Below are 22,266 nucleotides of genomic sequence, written 5' to 3' on the forward strand. Positions count from 1 at the left end.
TAACTAGCCTCTAATTTCCTTTTTATTTTGCCTTCCTCCTTTCTTAAAGAGTGTAGTGACATTTCCTAGTCCTCTGGGACCATGCCAGGATCAAGTGATTCTTGAAAGATCATGACCAATGCATCCATTATCTCTATCAGGACTCTGGAATGTAGTCCATCTGGTCCAGGTGAATTATCCACCTTAAGACCTTTGAGTTTGCCTAGCATTTTTTCTAATGGCACTCATTCCTGCTCCCTGACACTCATGGACCTCTGGCACACTGTTAGTGTCTTCCACAATGAAGACAGATGCAAAGCACCCATTAAGTTCATCTGCCATTTGTTTTTGTTCCCCATTACTACCTGATCAGCTACATTTTCCACTGGTCCAATACCAACTCTCTCCTCCCTTTTACATTTTATATAACACAAAAACTTTTAGTATCCTGCTTTATATTATTGGCTAGTCTGCCCTCATATTTCATACTTTCCCTTCTTATAGCTTTTTTAGTTGCCTTTTGTTGGATTTTAAAAGTTTACCAATCATCCAACTTCCCACTCACTTTTGCTACCTAATATGCAGTTTCCTTGGCTTTTATGCAGTCCTTAACTTCCTTTGTAAGCCATGGTTGCCTATCCCTGCCCGATTGAAAACTTCTTGCTTAGTGGGACATATCTATCCTTTGCCTTGTGAACTATTCCCAGATACTTAAGTCATCTCTGCTCTGTCGTCTTCTCTGCCAATATCCTCCTCCAAACCACCCTGGGCAAGCTCCTCTCTCATCCCTCTCTAATTCCCTTTATTCCACTGTGATATTGATATGTGTCACTTGTGCTTCTCCCTCTCAAATTGTAGTATGAATTCAATCATAATTTGATCACTGCCTCCAAAGGATTCCTTTGCGTTAATCTCCAGAATAAGATCTGGGTTATTACACAACACCCAATCTAAGACGGCCATTCCCCGAGCTGGCTCAAGCACAAGCTGCTCTAAAAAGCCATCTCGTAGGCATTCAACAAATTCCCTCTCTTGCAATCCGACGCCAACCCGATTTTCCAATCCCCTTGCATATTGAAGTCCCCCATTGCAATTGTGTCATTACCCTTATTACGTGCCTTTTCCAGCTGCCTTTGCAATCTCAACCCCACATCTTGACTACTATTTGGAGGCCTATGTATGATTCTCATAATATTTTTTTTTCCCTTACAGTTTCTTAACTCCACCCACAAAGATTCAACATTCTCTGACCCTATGTCACCTCTTTCTAAATATGTAATTCTGTCGCTTACCAACAGAGCCACATCACTGTCAATGCCTTCCTGCCTGTCCTTTCCTTTGATGTTAAGCCCCCACCTATGGTCGTCTTTCAGCCATGACCCGGTGATGCCCACAACATTGTACCGACCAATCTCTAATTGTGCTGCAAATTCATCCACCTTATTCCGAATGCTACACGCATTTAAATACAGCACCTTCAGTACTGCATTCTTCACCCTTTTGAACTTTGCCTCTGTGGTACAATTTAACTCTTTGCTCTGTCTGCTTTTGTACCCAATCATTGGCTTGTCCTTCCTTACATTCATGTTACACCCATCATCTACTTGTAAACCTGCTGGCTCATCCGCAGCTCTATCGTATTGTTTCCCATCCCCTGCAATACTAGTTTAAACCACTCCCAACAGCTCTAGTAAATCTGCCCACAAGAATATTGGTCCCCCTCGGATTCAAGTACAACCTGTCCCTTTTGTACAGGTCCCACCTGCCCCAGAAGGGGTCCAGAAATCTGAATCCCTCCCCCCCCCACCGCTCCACTTCTTCAGTCATGCATTTATCTGCCACCTCATTCTATTCCTATCTTCACTGTTGCGTGGCACAAGCAACAATCCTGAGATTACTACCTTTAAGGTCCTGCTTCTCAGTTTCCTTCCTAACTCCCTGTATTTTGTCTTCAGGACTTCCTCCCTTTTTCTACCTATGTCGTTGGTGCCAATATGTACTACTGGCTGCTCATCTTTTTTCAGGATACCATGAACGTATTGAGAAACATTGTGGATCCTAGCACCTGGGAAGCAAACCCCACCTCCTCCTCGTACCCCATCTGTTATTTATATACACACATTCTTTCTCTCACTCTCCTTTTTCTCCCTCTGTCCCTCTGACTATACCCCTTGCCGATGCTCTGGGTTTTTTCCCCCTCCCCCTTTTCCTTCTCCCTGGGCCTCCTGTCCCATGATCCTCTCATATCCCTTTTGCCAATCACCTGTCCAGCTCTTGGCTCCATCCCTCCCCCTCCTGTCTTCTCCTATCATTTTGGATCTCCCCCTCCCCCTCTCCCTCCCACTTTTAAATCTCTTACTAGCTCTTTCTTCAGTTAGCCCTGACGAAGGGTCTCGGCCTGAAACGTCGACTGTACCTCTTCCTAGAGATGCTGCCTGGCCTGCTGCGTTCACCAGCAACTTTGATGTGTGTTGCTTAAACTACCATCCATGTTTCTTTTCAAGTCCACGAAATTGCCTATATGTCCCTCAGACTATAGAGTTCCCTATTACTGCTGCCATCCTCTTCAGTTCCCTACCCTTCTGAGCCGCAGGGCCAAACTCAATGCCAGAGGCCCAGTCGCTGTTGCTTCCTATTTTCCCAGGTATGTCCCCCCCACCCTCAACAGAACTCAATATGGAGTACTTATTGTTGAGGGGGATAGCTTCAGAGGTGCTCTCCACTACCTGACATTCTCCTTTCCCTCTTCTGCCAGTCACCCATTTATCTGTATCCTGTAGCCTTGGGATAACTAACTCGTGTAGCTTCTGTCTATCATCTCTTCATTTTCCCTAACAAGCCGAAGGTCATCAAGCTACAGCTCCACTTCCCTAACCTGGTCTGTAAAGAGCTGCATCTGGATGCACCTGGTGCAGATGTGGCCATTGGGGAGGCTGGGAGTCTCCTGGAAATACCACATCTGACACCCAGAACAGAATACTGGCTCTGTAGACATACCTCCTATTCTCTCAAGATTTAATTAAGAAATAAAGAATGAGCTTTCCTACTTACCTTGCCTCCGAAGAAGGAATCTGATAGGAGAGGAATGTTGATCGTGGAATAAAGGGAAGGAGATGGAGAAGGTAGGGGAAAGAATGTCGCAAAATTCTTTTATTTTTATTATTTTTATTTGGAGATATAGCGCTGTAACAGGCCTAATAAGCCTGTGCCGCCCAGTTACACCTTTGTGACCAATTAACTTGGTAACCCATGCATCTGTGGAATGTGGGAGTAAATTGTGATCCAGAGTAAACCAGTGCAGTTATAGGGTGAGTACAGAGTCCTTACAGTCAGCGGTAGAATTGAACCCAGGGTCTTGGCTCTGTTATAGCGTTGCGCTATCTGTGTAATTTGTTGCTAATGTTGTGAAGTTTGGTTGTTGTTTAGTCTGACCTACTGGGGGAAAGGGGGAGAGGGATGACAGAAACAAATGGCTAGTCATGCTACAAACAGAAAGAAAGAGTGATTTTTTTCCAGAGTTGGAGAATTCAATGTTGTGTCCTGTTGGCTGCAATGTCTCCAGAAGAAAAATCAGCTGCTGTTTCTCGAGCTTCCTTGTTGTAATGGTTCAGGATTCCACAAACTGAGAGGTTAGAGTGTGATTTGAAGCGAGCAGATATTTTAAAGGATATTGAATAAATGGTTCATTTAAAATCAGATAGCTATGTGCTGTGTAGATTTTCCTCATTTTCTGCCTGGACCTGTGGTAAATCTCAAATATTGCTGTGATATACAGGAATGCAGAAGATACATGGGTCAGATGGCTATGATTCCTAGTTCCACAATGTAAGTTTCATTTGTATCTCCCTTGGGAAGAATAGAATAGGTTGGATTTGATAAGGATTTTGCTGTGAAGTCAGGAATCTGATTGATTTGCCACTTGTAGGGAAACTCAGTTTTAAATTAGCCCTCCTCTTACTGCAGGCTGTCCCTTCCGTTCCTGCTGTTGTGGGCAAGTAGAAGCAGTTGGTCATGATTGACATTATCTTGTTGCAGAGTAGATCCCGACAGCAACCCCCTATCTTCGAGCAAGAAAATTTTCCTTATTATTTCCAGAACCATTAACAAGGTGATGACCTTCACTACATCTGCAGAAGTTGCCTCCCAAGAACAATTTCTATTAAATACTTTAAGGCCAAATGAAGTATAATGGGTTATACTGAATGAAATGAGAAATGTAGGCAAAGAGATGTTGAAACCATTAGCTGGATAATTGCTGATAACTTGATAGCTTTATACCCTGATCATTGGAATTGTTTGGCATTTTGATTTATTCCAGAAACATGATGATCAATCTAAGCATAGCGTGTAACCACAGTCACTTCGCACGATTATTTCAGAAACAACTGATAAGAGTAAGTATATTGTTTAGTTTCCATATATTTCAAGTCCATCCTGATAGGGATGGGAATCTGGCAGCTTGTTTCCTAGTTTTTTTGAAATTCTTAGTTTTTTTTTTATTACTCAGTTTTTCCATTTTGCAGTTTTATTTGATTTCTAAGTTTCTTTTGGGTTTCTTGATTCTCTTGACTTATAGCAAAAGCAGCAAGTTATCTTGAAGGAATTCTGAAGAAGAAAGTTAAATGTAATCTGTATAGAGCTTAATTATTACTCTCCCAGTTGTTCACCTAGTTGTTCACTTGTTTCTTTAGAAGCTACAGTAGTATATTGTAATATAACTTCTTGAACTGCTAACATGTCAGATGGTATATTGAATGCATTGAATTTTCTGACACTGGAGAGAGTATTTTAGCCCATGTAAATTCATTTAAGTTAGTGCAGCACAGAAATACACCCTTTGGCCCACCACATCCACACTGATTTATTTGCCTATATGTGCCTGCATTAGGTCCATTTACTTCTATGTCTTGCCTATTTAAGCATTGTCTAAATACCTCTAAGGCATCGTAATTTTATCTGAATGTACATAATTCCAGATATCAACCACTTGCAGTGTAAAAATAAACTTGCTGCTCAGATCACCATTAGAACCTGTTCCTCTCACTTTAAACAGAGCCCTCTTGTTTTTGATTCCCCTACTATGAGAGGAAGGTTCTGAATATCTACCCTCTCTATGCCTCAGGTTCCTTAAGGAAAACATGCCCTGTCTATATATTCTGTCCCCATAACTAAAATCCTCCAATCCAAGCAACAGCCTTGTGAATCTCCTCTGCAAACTCCCCTGTGTTGTTACATCCTTCTTATAATGTGATGAACAAAACTTTATACAGTACTCCCAAGTGGACCCTAACCAGTATTTTGTCAAGATACAGCGAGATATCCCAACTCTTATTCAAGCCCCAGCCTGCGAAGGCAAGCATGTCATGCTTTCTTCACCACTTAGTTAGCAGAGCATGCTTTGATGGGCCAGATGGCCCAATTTTGCTCCTACCATTTATGGTCTATACGTTCGATCAGTTGCTCTGAAGGAACTTTGAAGGACTTGGGTCTCTTGGTCTTCGTGTTCATCATGTTCTGTTTATTTTTCCCTAATGTACGTTTACTTTAAATGCTCCATGTGGTAACAAGTTAAAATTTAAAATTTTCTGGAAAATGGAATGTACTCTGTATTGGATTTTTTGGTGACTGCTACATTGGAGGTGATTACTGAGATGGAAACTGGGCTTTGTATTGTCAATGCACAAAAGTAGGTGTTTGCTGATACTTAAGGTAAAGGCATAGTAATTAATTTAAAGATAGCTAGTTGTGACCCTATAGTTCTGGAAAATCAACTTTGGGATTATTGAGCTGCATTTGAATTATATTTCTAAACATCGATGACAATTATCCTTTTATTTCCTGTAGATGTGTAAATGTACAGTTGGAACACTTTTAGGCAATGAACATCCTGACCAAGATGTGCTGGACATATTTGGAACAGACAACCTTACCAAACTGAAAAGGCTACAGGAGCGCTTTGTTGCTCCACAGAATATTGGGGGGCCATGTCCTCCTCCAGCTTTCTCTGGTTGCCAAGTATTCTTCAGAGATTTTCTTTTATGTGCAGGGAGGTTGGTTTTGCTTTAATTTACTTTATAATCTTAATGAAATAATGTATAATCATTTAATCGAATATTAATTTCTCTGAAGTCATTTAATTAGCTTAGATTCAGCGTGGACTTGATAGAGCACTCCCTCTCCAGCTTATCATCTTGAGTTCATGCACCTTTATTATTTGTTCTCTGATTAGTGAAAATAAACTGTCTTTCCAGCCTGCTAACAGTTTCTTGTATTCAAACAACAGAAAGAACATAAAACTTAGAAAATAGAATAGCACAATACAGGAACAAGCCACTTGGTTAAAATGTTGTGCTGAACTAATTAAAACTACGGGGACTTCCGGGTCATCAAGGGAATGGCGGTGTAAGGAAAAGGTGTCTCAGCCAAAAAGAAGGTAAACTGCCCCAAAATCGAATTTAGACAAATACTTAATATTGTATAACTATATTAATAAAAGGGGCAAGGATGATGTCTAAGAACAAGATTAAAAGGTCTGCTCTGAAGGCTGATAAACACAAAGAGACGCAGCAAGGTGACGGGCCTAGCTCCCCCACGGCAAGCCAGGACGGAGCTAATGAGCGGGAATCGGTGACTCTGTCTTTGATTCTCAGAGAGATTCGCGAGTTCCGACAAGATAACAACAAACAGCTGGAGGATATTAAAGGAGAAATAGTAAAAACTAACTTGAGGATAGATGAAGCCGAAGCGAGGATTGTTGGAATTGAAGAGAAGCTACAAAACGCAGAGGAAGTGATAGCAGAAATGCTAAAGCTGCAAGAGCAGCTCCAGTGGAAGCTCATAGACCAAGAAAGCCGCTCAAGAAGGGAAAATGTGAGGATCTACGGAGTTCCCGAAGGAACTGAAGGTAAACTCGGATTGATGATTCCCTTCGTGGAGAAGCTACTTAGAGAGAACCTTCATATACTGGACGCAAAAGACCTACAGATAGAAAGGGCTCACGCGCGTTGGCACCACAGCCTCCGGCAGGCGCCCAGCCCAGATCAATTCTGGTCAGATTTCTCAGTTACAGAACGAAGGAAGAGGTGCTTAAACGGGCATGGCAAAAGAAAGGTTTCATGTGGAGCAACTGTAGAATCAGTTTAGGCCACGATTACGCACCGGGGATCCTTGCCAGACGGAAGGAATATGCGGAAACACGGAGGGTCCTGAAGGAAAACAACATCAGATTCCAGACCCTGTATCCAGCTCAGCTGAAAGTCTTTTACAATGAAGGGACAAAAACTTACGCTACGGTGGAGGAGGCAACGTTGGACCTGGCGGACCGGGGTCTACCTATTGAAGTTATCACCCAACCGGAGTCGCTACTGGAGAGGATTCGGCAGAAGTCATGGTAGTTAGTGGGGCGAGGACACTCCACACGAGCCAGAGGGTCAAACTACAAGGAAAAGCTGCAAATAGTCAGACGCGAATGTACAGAGAATACAGACTAATTAAGAGAAATGACTGAAAAGAGTAAATCGGACTCAAAGGTAAAATGAAAGCTGGTATCTGAAAATAAACTAGATGGAATAACTTGAATGATAGCAATATGGTCGAGACATAAATAGGAGAAAATTCTCTATGATTATTCACACTGCTGAGGGCCCTCTAACACAGGGTGAAGATATAGGTTATCCCTCTGAACTGAGGCGGGTTGGTGCTCACGCCTCACTGTGGGAAGTCGGGAAAAATTTTCAAATGTTATACGTTCAAAAATGTCTAGGTTATATGTTTTGGTTTACTGTGGAGAAGGGATTGCTTACTGTTTGGTTAGAAAAGGAGAGTGTTTTTTTTCTACTAGAGAAAAATGCAAATTGAATTGGTAAAAATAATTTCCTATAATGTTAATGGGGTTTTGAATCCAATTAAAAGAAATAAGATTATGTCTAAATTGAAAAAAGAGAGGGCACAAATAGCTTTCCTCCAGGAAACACATATGAGCCAATCTGAACATGGAAAATTAAAAAGAATGGGCTTTAAGCATGTATTTTATTCATCATATAAATTGAGCCACAAAAGAGGGGTAGCTACTTTAATATCAAGTACTCTTAATTATGAACATATTTCAGAGACTAAAGACAAAGATGGAAGATTTGTAAAAATTACAGGAAGAATAGAAGGTACAGAAATAACATTGCTGAATGTTTATGCTCCTCCAGGTTGTGAATGGTTGTTTTATAGACACATTTTTGACCTAATGGTCAGTTCTCAAGGGGTAGTAATTTGTGGAGGGGGTTTTAATATTAGATTAAATCCTATATTAGATTCTTCAAGAATAGTTACTCAGAATAAACCTCTGACTCGAAAAATGAATTTATTGATGGAGGAGTTGGGAATTATAGATGTGTGGAGAGAATTACACCCCACTAGTAAAGATTATACACATTACTCTTTCCCTCATTCAGCCTATTCAAGGATAGACTATTTCTTTATCTTTAATACAGATAGACTCAGGATAAAAAACTGTAATATTGCAACAATTGATCTGTCAGATCATAGCTCAGTCTCTATGTCTCTAATCCTGGAAAGGAGAATGAGGAAAACACTATGGAGGTTAAACTCAGATATACTCAATAACCCGAAAGTAATGGAGAGATTAAGGGGAGAAATCAAAGAATACCTAGACCTTAATGACACGGGAGAAACATCACCAGTGATCTTATGGGATACATTGAAAGCTGTACTGAGAGGGAAAATTATTTCCATTACCACTCACATGAAAAAAATCAATGCACAAAAATTAGCAGACCTTCAAGGAAAATTAAAACAACTTCAAGTTGTAGATAGCAACAAAAGTAATTCAAATTTAAAACAGGAAATTAGGAAATTGCAAAGTGAAATTGACAATATTTATACGTTGGAAACTCAAAAGAAATTTTCTTTACCTGAGACAAAAGAATTATGAAGTAGGCGGTAAATCAGCTAGATTATTAGCATATAAATTACGAAAACAACAAGCAGACAATACAATTCATAAAATAAAGAATCCAAAGACAAAGCTTGTGGAGAGTACAATAGGGAAAATTCAAGGGAGTTTTGAAACATATTATCGAGAACTGTACTCCCAACCCCGGGCCTCCAATGAGCCCTATATAGACAGTTTATTGAATTCTTTAGATCTACCTAAACTTACAGATTTACAAAATAAAAGTCTGTTAGAACCAGTAACTGCCAAAGAACTGAATGTGGCCATCTCTAGTTTAAAGGCTGGAAAGTCCCCAGGTTCTGATGGGTTTACCTCAGAGTGGTACAAATCCCCGAAGTCACAGTTAGCCCCATTACTACTTAACACCTTTAATTGGATCTTGCAGAGAAGAGAAACTCCACCTTCCTGGAGAAAAGCGATTATTTCAGTTATTCCTAAAGAGGGTAAAGATAAACTAGAATGTGGCAATTATGGCCAATTAGTGTTATTAATTTAGATTACAAACTATTTACATCTGTATTAGCGCACAGATTGGAAAAGCTCTTACCTGGCCTAATCCATTTAGACCAGACTGGATTTATTCAACAAAGAGAAACACAGGACAACATAAGGAGAACTCTACATATATTAGAACAGGTTAATAAGAACGAGATAGAGACAATGGTAGTAGGATTAGACGCTGAGACAGCTTTTGATTCGGTTAGTTGGGCATTCCTATACAGAGTGTTAGGAAAATTCAGCTTTCAAGAAAAGTTTATTAAAGTAATTCAGACTCTATATGACAGCCTTACAGCTCGAATTAATATAAATGGGGACCTCTCTGACTCCTTTATTTTAGAGAGAGGCACTAGACAGGGATGCCCAATTTCTCCTCTCCTTTTCGCGCTATATATTGAACCGCTTGCCCAACTAAATAAGACAGAGCGTAATTGTAAGAGGTAGCAAGGTGGCAGGGATTGAACAGAAAGTGGCGTTGTTCGCAGATGATGTTTTAGTCTATCTGAGTGAACCAGAAAAATCATTTATAGGATTGTTTACACTGTTGGATGACTTTGGGAAAATATCAGGTTATAAAATAAATGTAAAGAAAACACAGGTTATGTCCCTAAATTATACACCATCCAAAAAATTGCAGGATACATATGATCTTAAGTGGGAAGCTAAATCATTAAAATATTTAGGAATAACCCTGCCGAAGGATCTTTCAGCGCTGTCACAGGTAAATTATGGGCCATTAATCTCAGAGATAAAAGCAGATATGCATAGATGGAATCTTAACCCCTTTTTAAGTTTAAATTCAAGGATAAATACTATAAAAATGAATATTCTTCCTCGGTTACTGTATCTTTTCCGTACTTTACCTGTGGATGTGGATGATAATCAATTCAGGGAATGGGACAAATGGATTTCCCGCTTCATTTGGTAAGGAAAGAAGCCTAGAATTCGATATAACACCTTACAGTTAGGGAAGGAAGGAGGAGGCATGGTTCTTCCTTGCCTGAGAAATTATTTTTATGCCTCACAGATAACCCCTCTGCTATATTGGTGTAATAGGGAATATAAGGCTAGATGGAAGGAAATAGAATTTGGATTGGTTGACAGTTTTCCTCTACAGGCCTCAGTAGCTGACAAAGGATTGATAGCCCAATTGGAAAAATTTAAAAACAGTTGGATAAGTTTTACATTAAAAGTATGGCAGAAGGTGGTTAATTCATGTGGAATTAATAACATGTTAAAACTCTTCAGAAGATGTGCATATGATACCGAATTCCTTCCCAACAGAGGAGATAAAAGATTTGAACTATGGATAAAGAAAGGTCTTACAACCTACCTCTCATTTATAGATAAAAGAGTATTACAAAGTTTCCAAATCCTGCAGGACAAACATGGCCTAGAACACAATGACTTTTTAAACGTCGACTGCGCCTCTTCCTATAGATGCTGCTTGGCCTGCTGCATTCACCAGCAACTTTGATGTGTGTTGCTTGACTTTTTAGGTACCTTCAAGTACGAAATTATGTTAACCAGAGTTGCAGCTATACAGACCTATCAACAGAATTAGAATTTTTCAAGATTCTTAATTCGGCTTGCAGTTCAATATCTAGTAAATCAGTTTCTCGATTATATAATGCACTCTCCCATGCTAAAAATGTAAACACATTGTATATTAAAGAGAAGTGGGAGAAAGAAGCGGGGTTGGTACTTTCAGAGGAGGCTTGGGGGAAAATATGCAGCTTTCTGTGGTCTTCGACTAATTCTTTGACTTGGAGAGAACACTGTTGGAAAAATATTATAAGTTACTTCAAGACCCCATATCAGGAAAAATATAAAGATACAAGCGTGACGTGTTGGAGAAGGTGCGGCTCCAAGAAGGCAAATCATTTCCATATTTTCTGGGATTGTCCTAAATTAAGTCTATATTGGGAAGGTATTCATAGAACATTAGTTAAGGTATTTAGGACCCAGATACCTCTGAACTTTGAGACGCTCTATTTGGGGCATGTATTGTTTCTTGAACAGAAGGAAGATTTAAAGTTGCTGCAGGCCCTTTTAGCGGCAAGTAAGAAATCAATCACTAGAAAGTGGCTAAATCCAATACCACCTACATTAGCAGACTGGCACGAAATTATCTTGGAAATATTTAAAATGGAAAAGTTGACTTACTCCCTGAGAAGTCAAAAAGAAAAATTTTATCAAATCTGGAATAAATGGATTGAATATATAACCCCAAAGCGAGCAGACTTTAGATGACTCTCCTAATGATTTATACTGCTCTTCTCATCAACACAGTAATATTGCTAACGTAAGCATCCCTAGTCTAAATGTTTACTGTTTTTGTTTTTTTTTTTGGAAAATAGAGAATTAATACAAGTAAAGGAAAAGATTTGGGTAAGGGATAAAAAATGATAAAATTAAGTAAATAAGTACATAGGGATTGGATAATTATGTTTGGGGGCAGGAGCAAGTATGAACAAGTTAGGATATAAACCTCTACATTGGTTGTTACATAGGCTTACATACAACATTTTGGACCAGAAGAAATGATCCAGAAGAGATATATGGAAACTATTACTAATCCACTATTATTACTATTTTTCTTAACAATTAATACCATTATTTAGCCTAATAGATTAGAATTTCCACTGTACATAATTATCTATTTGTGTCTAATTTCTTTTTATATCATCTCAATGTGTACTTAAGAATGTATAAATAATTATAGATTTATACATATAAAAAAATGGAAAAGATTATACATGTGAAAAAAGTACGATACTTGTGAATTCCTTATCCAAATAAAAATAAAAAATTTTTTAAAAAAAGAACTAATTAAACTAATGCACCTAATTCCTTCTGCCTGTATGTGGTCCATATCCCTCCATTCTTTGTACATTCATATGACTATCTGAGCTGCTTAAAGTCTTAACATATCTGCCTCCACCACTATTCTTTTTAGGGAATTCCAGGCATCCTCTACGTAAGTATCATCACAAACAAGACTTGACAGTGCCTGTACTGTTTTAGAAGTTTGTGTGAAATTGACATGTCACAAAAAATGTTCATGCTTCTGAAGATGCACAATGTGGAGTATCCTAACTGGATGTATCTTGGCCCGGTTTGGAAACATAATGCCCACAAATGGAAAATGCTTCAGGAAATGGTAGATGAAGCCCAGTCCATCACAGAGGAAATGCTCTCCACCATTGAGTGGAACGCTACTATAAAAAAGCAGCATCCATCATCAAAAACTCCCACCATCCAGGCCATGCTCTCTTCTCGCTATTACCATCAGGCAGGAGGTATAGAAGCCTTTGGTCTCACACTACCTGGTTCAGGAACAATTATTATCCTACGACCATCAGGCTCATGAACTGGCATGCATGCCCTCATTCACCACTACTCTGAACTATTCTTCTCATAAAAAACATTAGCACTACTTGCTTATGTTGTGATTTTCTAAATATCCAGTCACTACTTCCTTAAAAATTGAAGCCAGTATTTTCCGGTGACAAATTTGTCAAGCCTATAGTTTCATGATCACTTGTATTAATAATAAGACTTAAATTTCTGGTATCTAATTTAGTGGAACATTTACAGAATCTGAGAAGTTTTTGCAGCAGGACATTTGTGTTCAAGTGCTATTAAGCATTTCATCCCATTGGTTTACTTAATACATTTTCCTAGTGTTTCTTCTCAGTTTCTCCTTCCTCTTTGGCTCTAGAAAATGGTGGAAGATGATTTTTACTGGTCAAAAGAGAGATAGAGTGGCTGTAATCCAGGAAGCTTGACAGTGTGAACCAGAACCCCCAGATTCAATTTTGAAATTGCTGTTAAATAGTTAGTTCTTTCAGTGCTCCCTTGCAACTTTTCCTGCAAAATCGTTAATCAGTTACTATTCCACATAACAAAATTGATTTGTGTTTATAAAATAATTATTCTTCTGTGGGTAGAAAGTGGTTCTTTCCAGAACCTTTTATACTAATCAATACTCACTTGGTATACGACTTTGTTGGCACTTCATTCTTTGAAAGGACTTATTTGTCATTTTTTCCTCTGATGCAGCCATCAGTTGAACCAACACTTGTCAGACACTTTGTGTCAGCAGATTTTGGAGCTGGATGGCATTACCATCCTTAGGCACAAGTCCTCAGGAGGTGAGGCAGACATGGATGAACAGGTAAATTATGATACAATATGTGTTGTTCATTTTATGTTGTTTGTGATCTTCAAAATCCTTTGCTGACAATAGATTGTTTTCTCTTTTTGATATAACTAATTTCCTGAATATCTAATTGTTTGATTATGTAGACTGCATCAACTAAATAATTCTTCCCAAAGCCCTAATAATAACTTTTGGGTCTAAAGTTTAGCACAATTGATTGTATGGAAGTTGCTTGGTAGTTTATGATTATATAGGTGAGCAAATATTGAATTTGTGTGTTCAATTTCCATCTTGCTGCTGGAGTGGATCAGGCATTTCACAGATAAACACTTTTTTAAAGTTGCTACACCTGGTGAATTGGTGACAGTACTCAAAACAGTTCCGTGTTAGGCTGAACAGTCAGAGGAGTATTGTTAAGACCAGCCATGAACTTGTAGAACATGCTTCAAGACCTAAGGGCTGACTTGTACTCATATTTAAAGTGTGCGCAGCCCCGACTGCTTCGCTCCTGTATTTTTGGGAAGATGTTGTGGAGCAAGAGAACACATCTTCATTTGTGTAAAGTGGAGGTGTGTTTATTTGATCAATCTTCCTATAGCAAGTTCATTTGACATGGACAGAGACCCACTAAGTCCATGCTGACCATTAAGCACCATTTTCCACATTCCTTCCGGAATCTATCCTCAAATCTTACATTTTCTGAGAAAACACGTATTTAGTACTGAATCCAAATATATCAATTAAGTCTTCATCTGTGTTGTCATGTGTTCTTGTGCTGGACTAGGCCACTAGTTGTCATGAAGTTGCTACAAAGACTGTTAGAAGCCTGTAACCTCTGGTGCAGAGGTTAGGGGTTATCCCATGGATTGTTTATTCATTTTACCAGCTTCTACATCAGCTTTATCAATGGTGTAATTTTTGCAGAGCAGCAATTCCTTTTGTGTGGTGATAGTAATCTTGTAAGTTGCCATCAAGGAAACTTGAGTATCTGATAAGTCTGAACTGACTTATTGGAGCATTGAGAGTTAGTTCCACTATTTGTCTACGCCACTGTGATGCCTGGGTAATTCAGTAAAAAAAAATCTGTACTGCAGTTCATGTTAAAGTGAAAAAAATTTCAATCCAAAATTTAGATTATCAGAATTGTAGATAATATAAGAAGAATTTTACTGTTAAATATCTCATTATTGGATGATATGGGTGGTGTTGTGGTTAAAGATGAATTTTGGTGGGGTTTTCATTTTGCAAACTATTAATTCACCCAAACTTTGAAAATGAGGGTATTCAGATTGGCTAAAACCTACATTTTATTTTGTGATTCAAGCAAAATGGCCATCAGTCAAATTGTAAAATTTGTTAACACGAGGAATTCTGCAGATGCTGGAAATTCAAGCTACACACATCAAAGTTGCTGGTGAACACAGCAGGCCTGGCAGCACCTCTAGGAAGAGGTACAGTCAACGTTTTGGGCCGAGACCCTTTGTCAGCCTGGCTTGCTGGCGTTGGTAAAATTTGTTTTTGTCTAAGAAAACACTTTGTTCGCTCTATTAAATTATAAATCCTTTACCATAAGGAATAAATAGAAATTTAGCAAAAATAAGATTTGGACATTGAATCTATGTTAAATCCAAAATATTGGAAATGTCTGTTCAAAATAAGCTATTGCTCTGTGCCTTGTGTACTGCTGTCTCTGTGTGTGAAGTAGGAAGTACACAACTCAGCAGTCAGCCAAACTCCATTCGTTTGAACACAGGAGTCAGGATGTAGCATCCAAGCTCCAGGTACTTTATTGGGCAGCACTCACATATTCAATTGAAAAAGAATAAAACTGAGGGGAACAGAGAAGTACCATAAGTACTTAATGCTGCAAATTTCTGATAAGACCATAAGACATAGGAGCAGAATTGGGCCATTCAGCCCATGGAGTCTGTTCCACCATTCTATCATGGCTGATTCTGGATCCCACTCAACCCTATACACCTATCTTCTCGCCATTTCCTATGAAGCCCTGACCAATCAGGAAACGATCAACTTCCACTTTAAATATACCCATGGACTTGGCCTCCACCGTAGTATAGAAACATAGAAAATAGGTGCAGGAGTAGGCCATTCGGCCCTTCGAGCCTGCACCGCCATTTATTATGATCATGGCTGATCATCCAACTCAGAACCCCGCCCCAGCCTTCCCTCCATACCCCCCGACCCCCGTAGCCACAAGGGCCATATCTAATTCCCTCTTAAATATAGCCAATGAACTGGCCTCAACAGTTTCCTGTGGCAGAGAATTCCACAGATTCACCACTCTCTGTGTGAAGAAGTTTTTCCTAATCTCGGTCCTAAAAGGCTTCCCCTCTATCCTCAAACGGTGGCCCCTCGTTCTGGACTTCCCCAACATCGGGAACAATCTTCCTGCATCTAGCCTGTCCAATCCCTTTAGGATCTTATACGTTTCAATCAGATCCCCCCTCAATCTTCTAAATTCCAGCGAGTACAAGCCCAGTTCATCCAGTCTTTCTTCATATGAAAGTCCTGCCATCCTAGGAATCAATCTGGTGAACCTTCTTTGTACTCCCTCTATGGCAAAGATGTCTTTCCTTAGATTAGGGGACCAAAACTGCACACAATACTCCAGGTGTGGTCTCACCAAGGCCTTGTACAACTGCAGTAGGACCTCCCTGCTCCTATACTCGAATCCTCTCGCTATAAATGCCAGCATACCATTCGCCTTTTTCACCGCCTGCTGTACCCGCATGCCCACTTTCAATGACTGGTGTATAATGACACCCAGGTCTCGTTGCACCTCCCCTTTTCCTAATTGGCCACCATTCAGATAATAATCTGTTTTCCTATTTTTGCCACCAAAGTGGATAACTTCACATTTATCCACATTAAATTGCATCTGCCATGAATTTGCCCACTCACCTAACCTATCCAAGTCACCCTGCATCCTCTTAGCATCCTCCTCACTGCTAACACTGCCACCCAGCTTCGTGTCATCCGCAAACTTGGAGATGCTGCATTTAATTCCCTCATCCAAGTCATTAATATATATTGTAAACAACTGGGGTCCCAGCACTGAGTCTTGCGGTACCCCACTAGTCACCGCCTGCCATTCTGAAAAGGTCCCGTTTATTCCCACTCTTTGCTTCCTGTCTGCTAACCAATTCTCCACCCACACCAATACCTTACCCCCAATACCGTGTGCTTTAAGTTTTCACACTAATCTCCTGTGTGGGACCTTGTCAAAAGCCTTTTGAAAATCCAAATATACCACATCCACTGGTTCTCCCCTATCCACTCTACTAGTTACATCCTCAAACAAATATAAATGTCTCTTAAAGACATTTGCAATCTTCCAGTACTCTGGGACCATGCCAGAATCAAGTGATTCTTGAAAGATCATGACCAATGCCCTCATTATCTCTTCAGCAACCTCTCTCAGGACTCTGGGATGTAGTCCATCTGGTCCAGGTGATTTATCCACCTTAAGACCTTTGAGTTTGCCTGGTATTTTTTCCAATGGCACTCATTCCTGCTCCCTGACACTCATGGACCTCTGGCACGCTGCTAGTGTCTTCCACAGTGATGAGAGATGCAAAGTACCCATAAGTTCATCTGCCATTTCTTTGTCTCCCATTACTACCTTACCAGCATCATTTTCCAGTGGTCCAATATCAACTGTCACCTCCCTTTTACTCTTTATATAACTGAAAATCTTTGGTATTATGTTATTGGCTAGTTTGCTGTTATATGTCATTTCCCTTCTTATGGCTTTTTTAGTTGCTTTTTGCTGGATTTTAAAAGCTTGCCAATCATCCAACTTCCCACTTACTTTTGTTACCTTATATGCACTTTCTTTGGCTACTATGCAGTCTTATGCAGTTTCTTTGTCAACCATGGCTGCTTGCCCCTGCCACTTGAGAACTTCTATAGGACATATCTATTCTGTGCCTTGTGAACTATTCCCAGAAACTTCAGCCACCTCTGCTCTGTCGTCATCCCACCAGTATCCTCCTCCAATCCACCTGGGCAAGCTCAACTGTCATGTCTTTGTAATTCCCTTTATTCAATATTTGCAGTACTGATGCATGAGACTTATGCTTCACTCTCTCAAATTCAATCATATTATAAATCACTGCCTCCTAAGGGTTTCTTTGCATTCTCCCTAATAAGATCTGGTTTATTACACAACGCCCAGTCTAAGATAGCCTTTCCCCTAGTAGGCTCAAGCACAAGCTGCTCTGAAAAGCCATCTTGTAGGCATTCAACAAATTCCTTCTCTTGCAATCCAATACCAACTTGATTTTCCTGGTCCCCTTGCATATTGAAGTCCCTCATTACAATTGTGACATTACCCTTATTACATGCCTTTTCCAGATGCCTTTGCAATCTTAACCCCACTGTGCTCCATTATGGGTGGAGCTAAGGAACTGCAATAGTTAAAAAAAAACATTATGGGAGTTATAATAGGCCCTATTTGGGGGCCTATTATAACTCCCATAATGTTTTTTTTTAACTATTGCAGTTCCTTAGCTCCACCCATAATGATTCACATTTTCTGACCCTATGATTCATTTACACATCCAACAGAAATTGGGAATATAGGACTTGCATGTAAAATATTCAAAAATTATTCATAACATGAGTAAACAAAGTTTTAAAGTAGGCAAGATAAATATCGTTTAAGCATTTCTTAAATTACCAAGCCTGGTCAAAAACTGTACTGTAATCAGTAATAAACTTTTACATCTTATTAACACAAAAAATTGCTCAGATAGTACTCTCCTTTATGAACTAAAAAAGAACATAAGAAATAGGAGCAGGAGTACGCCATCTGGCCCATCGTGCCTGCCCTGCCATTCAATAAGATATGGCTGATCTGTCCGTAAACTAGGCTCCATCGACGTGCCATAACCCTTAATTCCGGTACTTGTAAAAACCTGTCTAACTGTGTCTTAAATATATTTAGTGAAGAAGCCTCAACTGCTTCTCTGGGCAGAGAATTCCACAGATTCACTACTCTCTGGGAAAAACAGTTTCTCCTCAACTCTGTCCTAAATCTTCTCCCCTGAATCTTGAGGCAATGTCCCCTAGTTCTAGTCTCACCACTGGAAACAACTTTCCTACTTCTATCTTATCTATTGCTTTCAAAATTTTGTATGTTTCTATAAGATCCCCTCTCATTCTTCTGAATTCCAGAGAGGATATCCCAGGTGACTCAATCTCTCCTCATAGGTTAACCCCTTCATCCCTGGAATCAACCTGGTGAACCTCCTCTGCACTGCCTCCAAAGCCAGTGTGGAGACCAGAACTGCACACAGTACTCCAGGTGCGGCCTCACCAGTACCCTGTATAGTTGCAGCATGACCTCCCTGCTCTTGAATTCAATCCCTCTACAATGAAGGCCAACATTCCATTTGCCTTCTTAATAACCTGTTGCACCGGCAAGCCAACTTTTGGCAATTCATGAACAAGTACTCCCAAGTCCCTCTTCACAACAGCATGCTGCAATCTTTCACTATTTAAATAATAAACTGCCCAGTGGATTATCGGCCCACCATTGAGAGAATCTACCATAAACGCTGCCTGGGCAAGGCGAAAAGCATTATCAGGGATGCATCTCACCATGACACAGCATGGATTCAGAAAGGGCAGGTCCTGTCTGACTAGGGGACATTGCCTCAGTCACATGGACTCTTTACTCTTTACTCTCCTCCCATCCGGTAGGTGCTACAGGAGCCTCCACTCCCGCACCAGCAGGCACAGGAAGAGCTTCTTCCCTGAGGCTGTGACACTGCTGAACCTCTCATCACAGCACTAAGCAATATTGCATCTGTATTGTACTGTCTCAGTACTTTTATATTTGTGTGCTGAAGCACTTTTTTTTATTTTCAGTTATTTTGTAAATAACACTATTCTTTGCATTTCTGGTCAGATGCTAAATGCACTTCATTGGCTTTGTATCTGTACTCGGCACAATGACAATAAAGTTGAATCTAATCTAATCTAATATTATTCCTTCCAAAGTGGACGATCTCACATTTACCAACGTTGTATTCCATCTGCCAGACCTTGGCCCACTCACTTAACCTATCTATATTCCTCTGCAGACTCTCCAGATCCTCTGTACAATTTGCTTTTCCACTCAGTTTAGTGTCATAAGCAAATTTTGCTACGCTACACTCAGTCCCCTCTTCCAAATCATCAGTGTAAATGGTAAACAGCTGCGGGCCCAGCATCGACCCCTGCGGCACCCCACTCACCACTGACTGCCAACCGGAGAACCACCCATTTATACCAACTCTCTGCCTTCTGTTGTCCCGCTTGGTGGTGCAATAATATCAGCGCCAGATCCCGGACCGAAGGTTCCCGAGTTCGAATCCAAGTCGGGTTGAGTGTCGAGCCAATAAAAACAAGAATAGCTTGCTACGGAAGTTCCGTCATGACGGTGCCCTGATAACTCCACTGCCGAGTTAAGGGCTATTCTTCTTCTTCTTCTCTGCCTTCTATTGGTTAACCAATTCACTATCCATGCCAATACACTTCCTCCAACTCCATGCTTCCGTATCTTATTTATAAGTCTTTTGTGTGGCACCTTATCAAATGCCTTCTGGAAATCCAAGTATGTGACATCCACCTATTCCCCTCTATCCACTGCACTCATTATGTCCTCAAAGAACTCCAGTAAGTTTGTCAGACAGGACCTGCCCTTTCTGAATCCATGCTGTGTCTGTCTAATGGAACCACTCTTTTCTAAACGTTTCGCTATTTCTTCCTAAATGACAGCTTCAAGCATTTTCCTGACTACAGGTGTTAAGCTAACTGACCCATAGTTGCCCATCTTTTGCCTGCATCCTTTTTTAAAAAGTGGTGTTACATTTGCTGTCTTCCATTCCGCCAGGACCTGCCCAGTGTCTAGAGAGTTTTGATAAATGATTACCAACGCGTCTACTATAACCTCCGCCAATTTCTTCATGATGCATCCCATCTGGACCAGGGGACTTATCTACCTTCAGGCCCTCTAGTTTGCTCATCACTATCTCTTTAGTGACAGTGATTTTATCGAGGTCCTCACTTCCCATTTTGTTTATAACATCCTTCTTTGGCATATTAGACGTGTCCTCCACCATGAAGACTGACATAAAATAGTCGTTCATTGCCTCAGCCATTTCCTTGGAACCAATATCAATTTCCCCTTCTCGTCTTCCAAGGGATCTATATTGACTTGAGCCACCCTCTTCCGCTTTATATATTTATAAAAACTTATGCTGTCTGTTTTTATATTTTGTGTTAATTTACTTTCATACTCTATCTTCCCTTTCCTTATTTCTTGTTTAGTTGTTCTCTGTTGCTTTTTAAAGTTTTCCCAATCCTCCAGTCTCCCAACTCTTTGTGACTTTGTACACATGAGCTTTTAATTTGATACTATCTTTTATTTCCTTAGTTATCCAAGGCTGGCTCTCCCCACACTTACTGCCCTTACTTTTGACTGGAATATACTTTTGTTGAGCACTGTGAAAAATCTCTTTGAAAGTATTCCACTGTTCCTCAACTGTCCTACCAAATAGCCTGTGCTCCCAATCCACATTAGCCAACTCCTTCCTCATCCCGTTGTAGTCTCCCTTGTTCGAGTATAATACACTAGTTTTAGATCTAACTATTTCATCCTCCATCTGAATGCGAAATTGAATCACTCTTTCCAAGAGGATCCCTGACGACAAGATCGTTAATCTTACCTGTCTCATTGCACAGGACTAGATCTAATATAGTATTTTCCCTTGTAGGTTCACTAACAAGCTGCTCAAGAAAGCCATCACGGATGCATTCTATGAAGTCCTCCTCCAGATTTCCTTAACCAACCTGATTCACCCAATTTATGTGGAAGTTAAACTCCCCCATGACAACTCCCATTCCGTTCTTACAAGCCTCAGTTATTTCTTGGTTAATCGCCTCTACCACTGCAATATTTTTTTTAGGTGGCTTGTAGACAACACCCACCAGTTTTTTTTTTCCTTTACTGTTCTTAATCTCTACCCAGGCGGTCTCAACATTCTGTTCTGTAGATCTTATATCGTCTCTCACAATTGCCCTGATCTCATCCTTAATTAAGAGTGCCACCTCCTTTGCCTTCCTGCCTATCTTTCCATATTACCTGATACCCTTGGATATTTAATTCCCAGTCATCTCCATCTTGCAACCAGGTTTCTGTAATGGCCACTAAATCATATGCCTTGGTACTGATCTGTGCCTCAAGTTCACTAACCTCGTTTCTAATACTACGGGCATTTAGATAAATTGCCCTTATACTCATTGTCCTTTTAGAATCTAGTGACCTAGACGATTTTTGCTTTTTATTTTTATGCACTCTACTCTTACTTTTTTTCCATTAACTCTAGCTTTGGTCTCTGCATCACTTCCATCTTCTTTTCTGTGTTGGTTCCCATCCCCCTACCATATTAGTTTAAAGTCTCCCCAACAGCACTGGCAAACAATCTCCCTAGGACATTGTTCCTGGCTCTGCCCAGATGTACACCGTCCGGATGGTACTGGTCCCACCTCCCCCATAAGCAGTTCCAATGCCCCAAGAATCTGAAACTCTCCCTCCTGCACCACTGCTCAAGCCACATATTCACTCTAGCTATCCTGCTATTCCAACTCT

At 40.2% G+C, this 22,266-nt stretch overlaps 1 protein-coding gene across 2 annotated transcripts in view; it reads left to right on the plus strand.

Moving 5' to 3' along the window:
* The window catches only part of cdan1 (codanin 1), a 183,580-nt gene that overhangs the window by 69,695 nt on the left and 91,619 nt on the right, over positions 1–22,266 (plus strand). For both annotated transcript variants that reach the window (XM_063054209.1, XM_063054219.1), the window contains exons 10-12: positions 4,298–4,373; positions 5,824–6,029; positions 13,508–13,622. In XM_063054209.1, the coding sequence (XP_062910279.1) occupies positions 4,298–4,373; positions 5,824–6,029; positions 13,508–13,622 (397 nt within the window). The remainder of the gene's footprint in view (positions 1–4,297; positions 4,374–5,823; positions 6,030–13,507; positions 13,623–22,266) is intronic.

The sequence above is a fragment of the Mobula hypostoma genome, chromosome 1 (genome assembly GCF_963921235.1).
Source record: "Mobula hypostoma chromosome 1, sMobHyp1.1, whole genome shotgun sequence".
NCBI lineage: Eukaryota > Metazoa > Chordata > Chondrichthyes > Myliobatiformes > Myliobatidae > Mobula > Mobula hypostoma.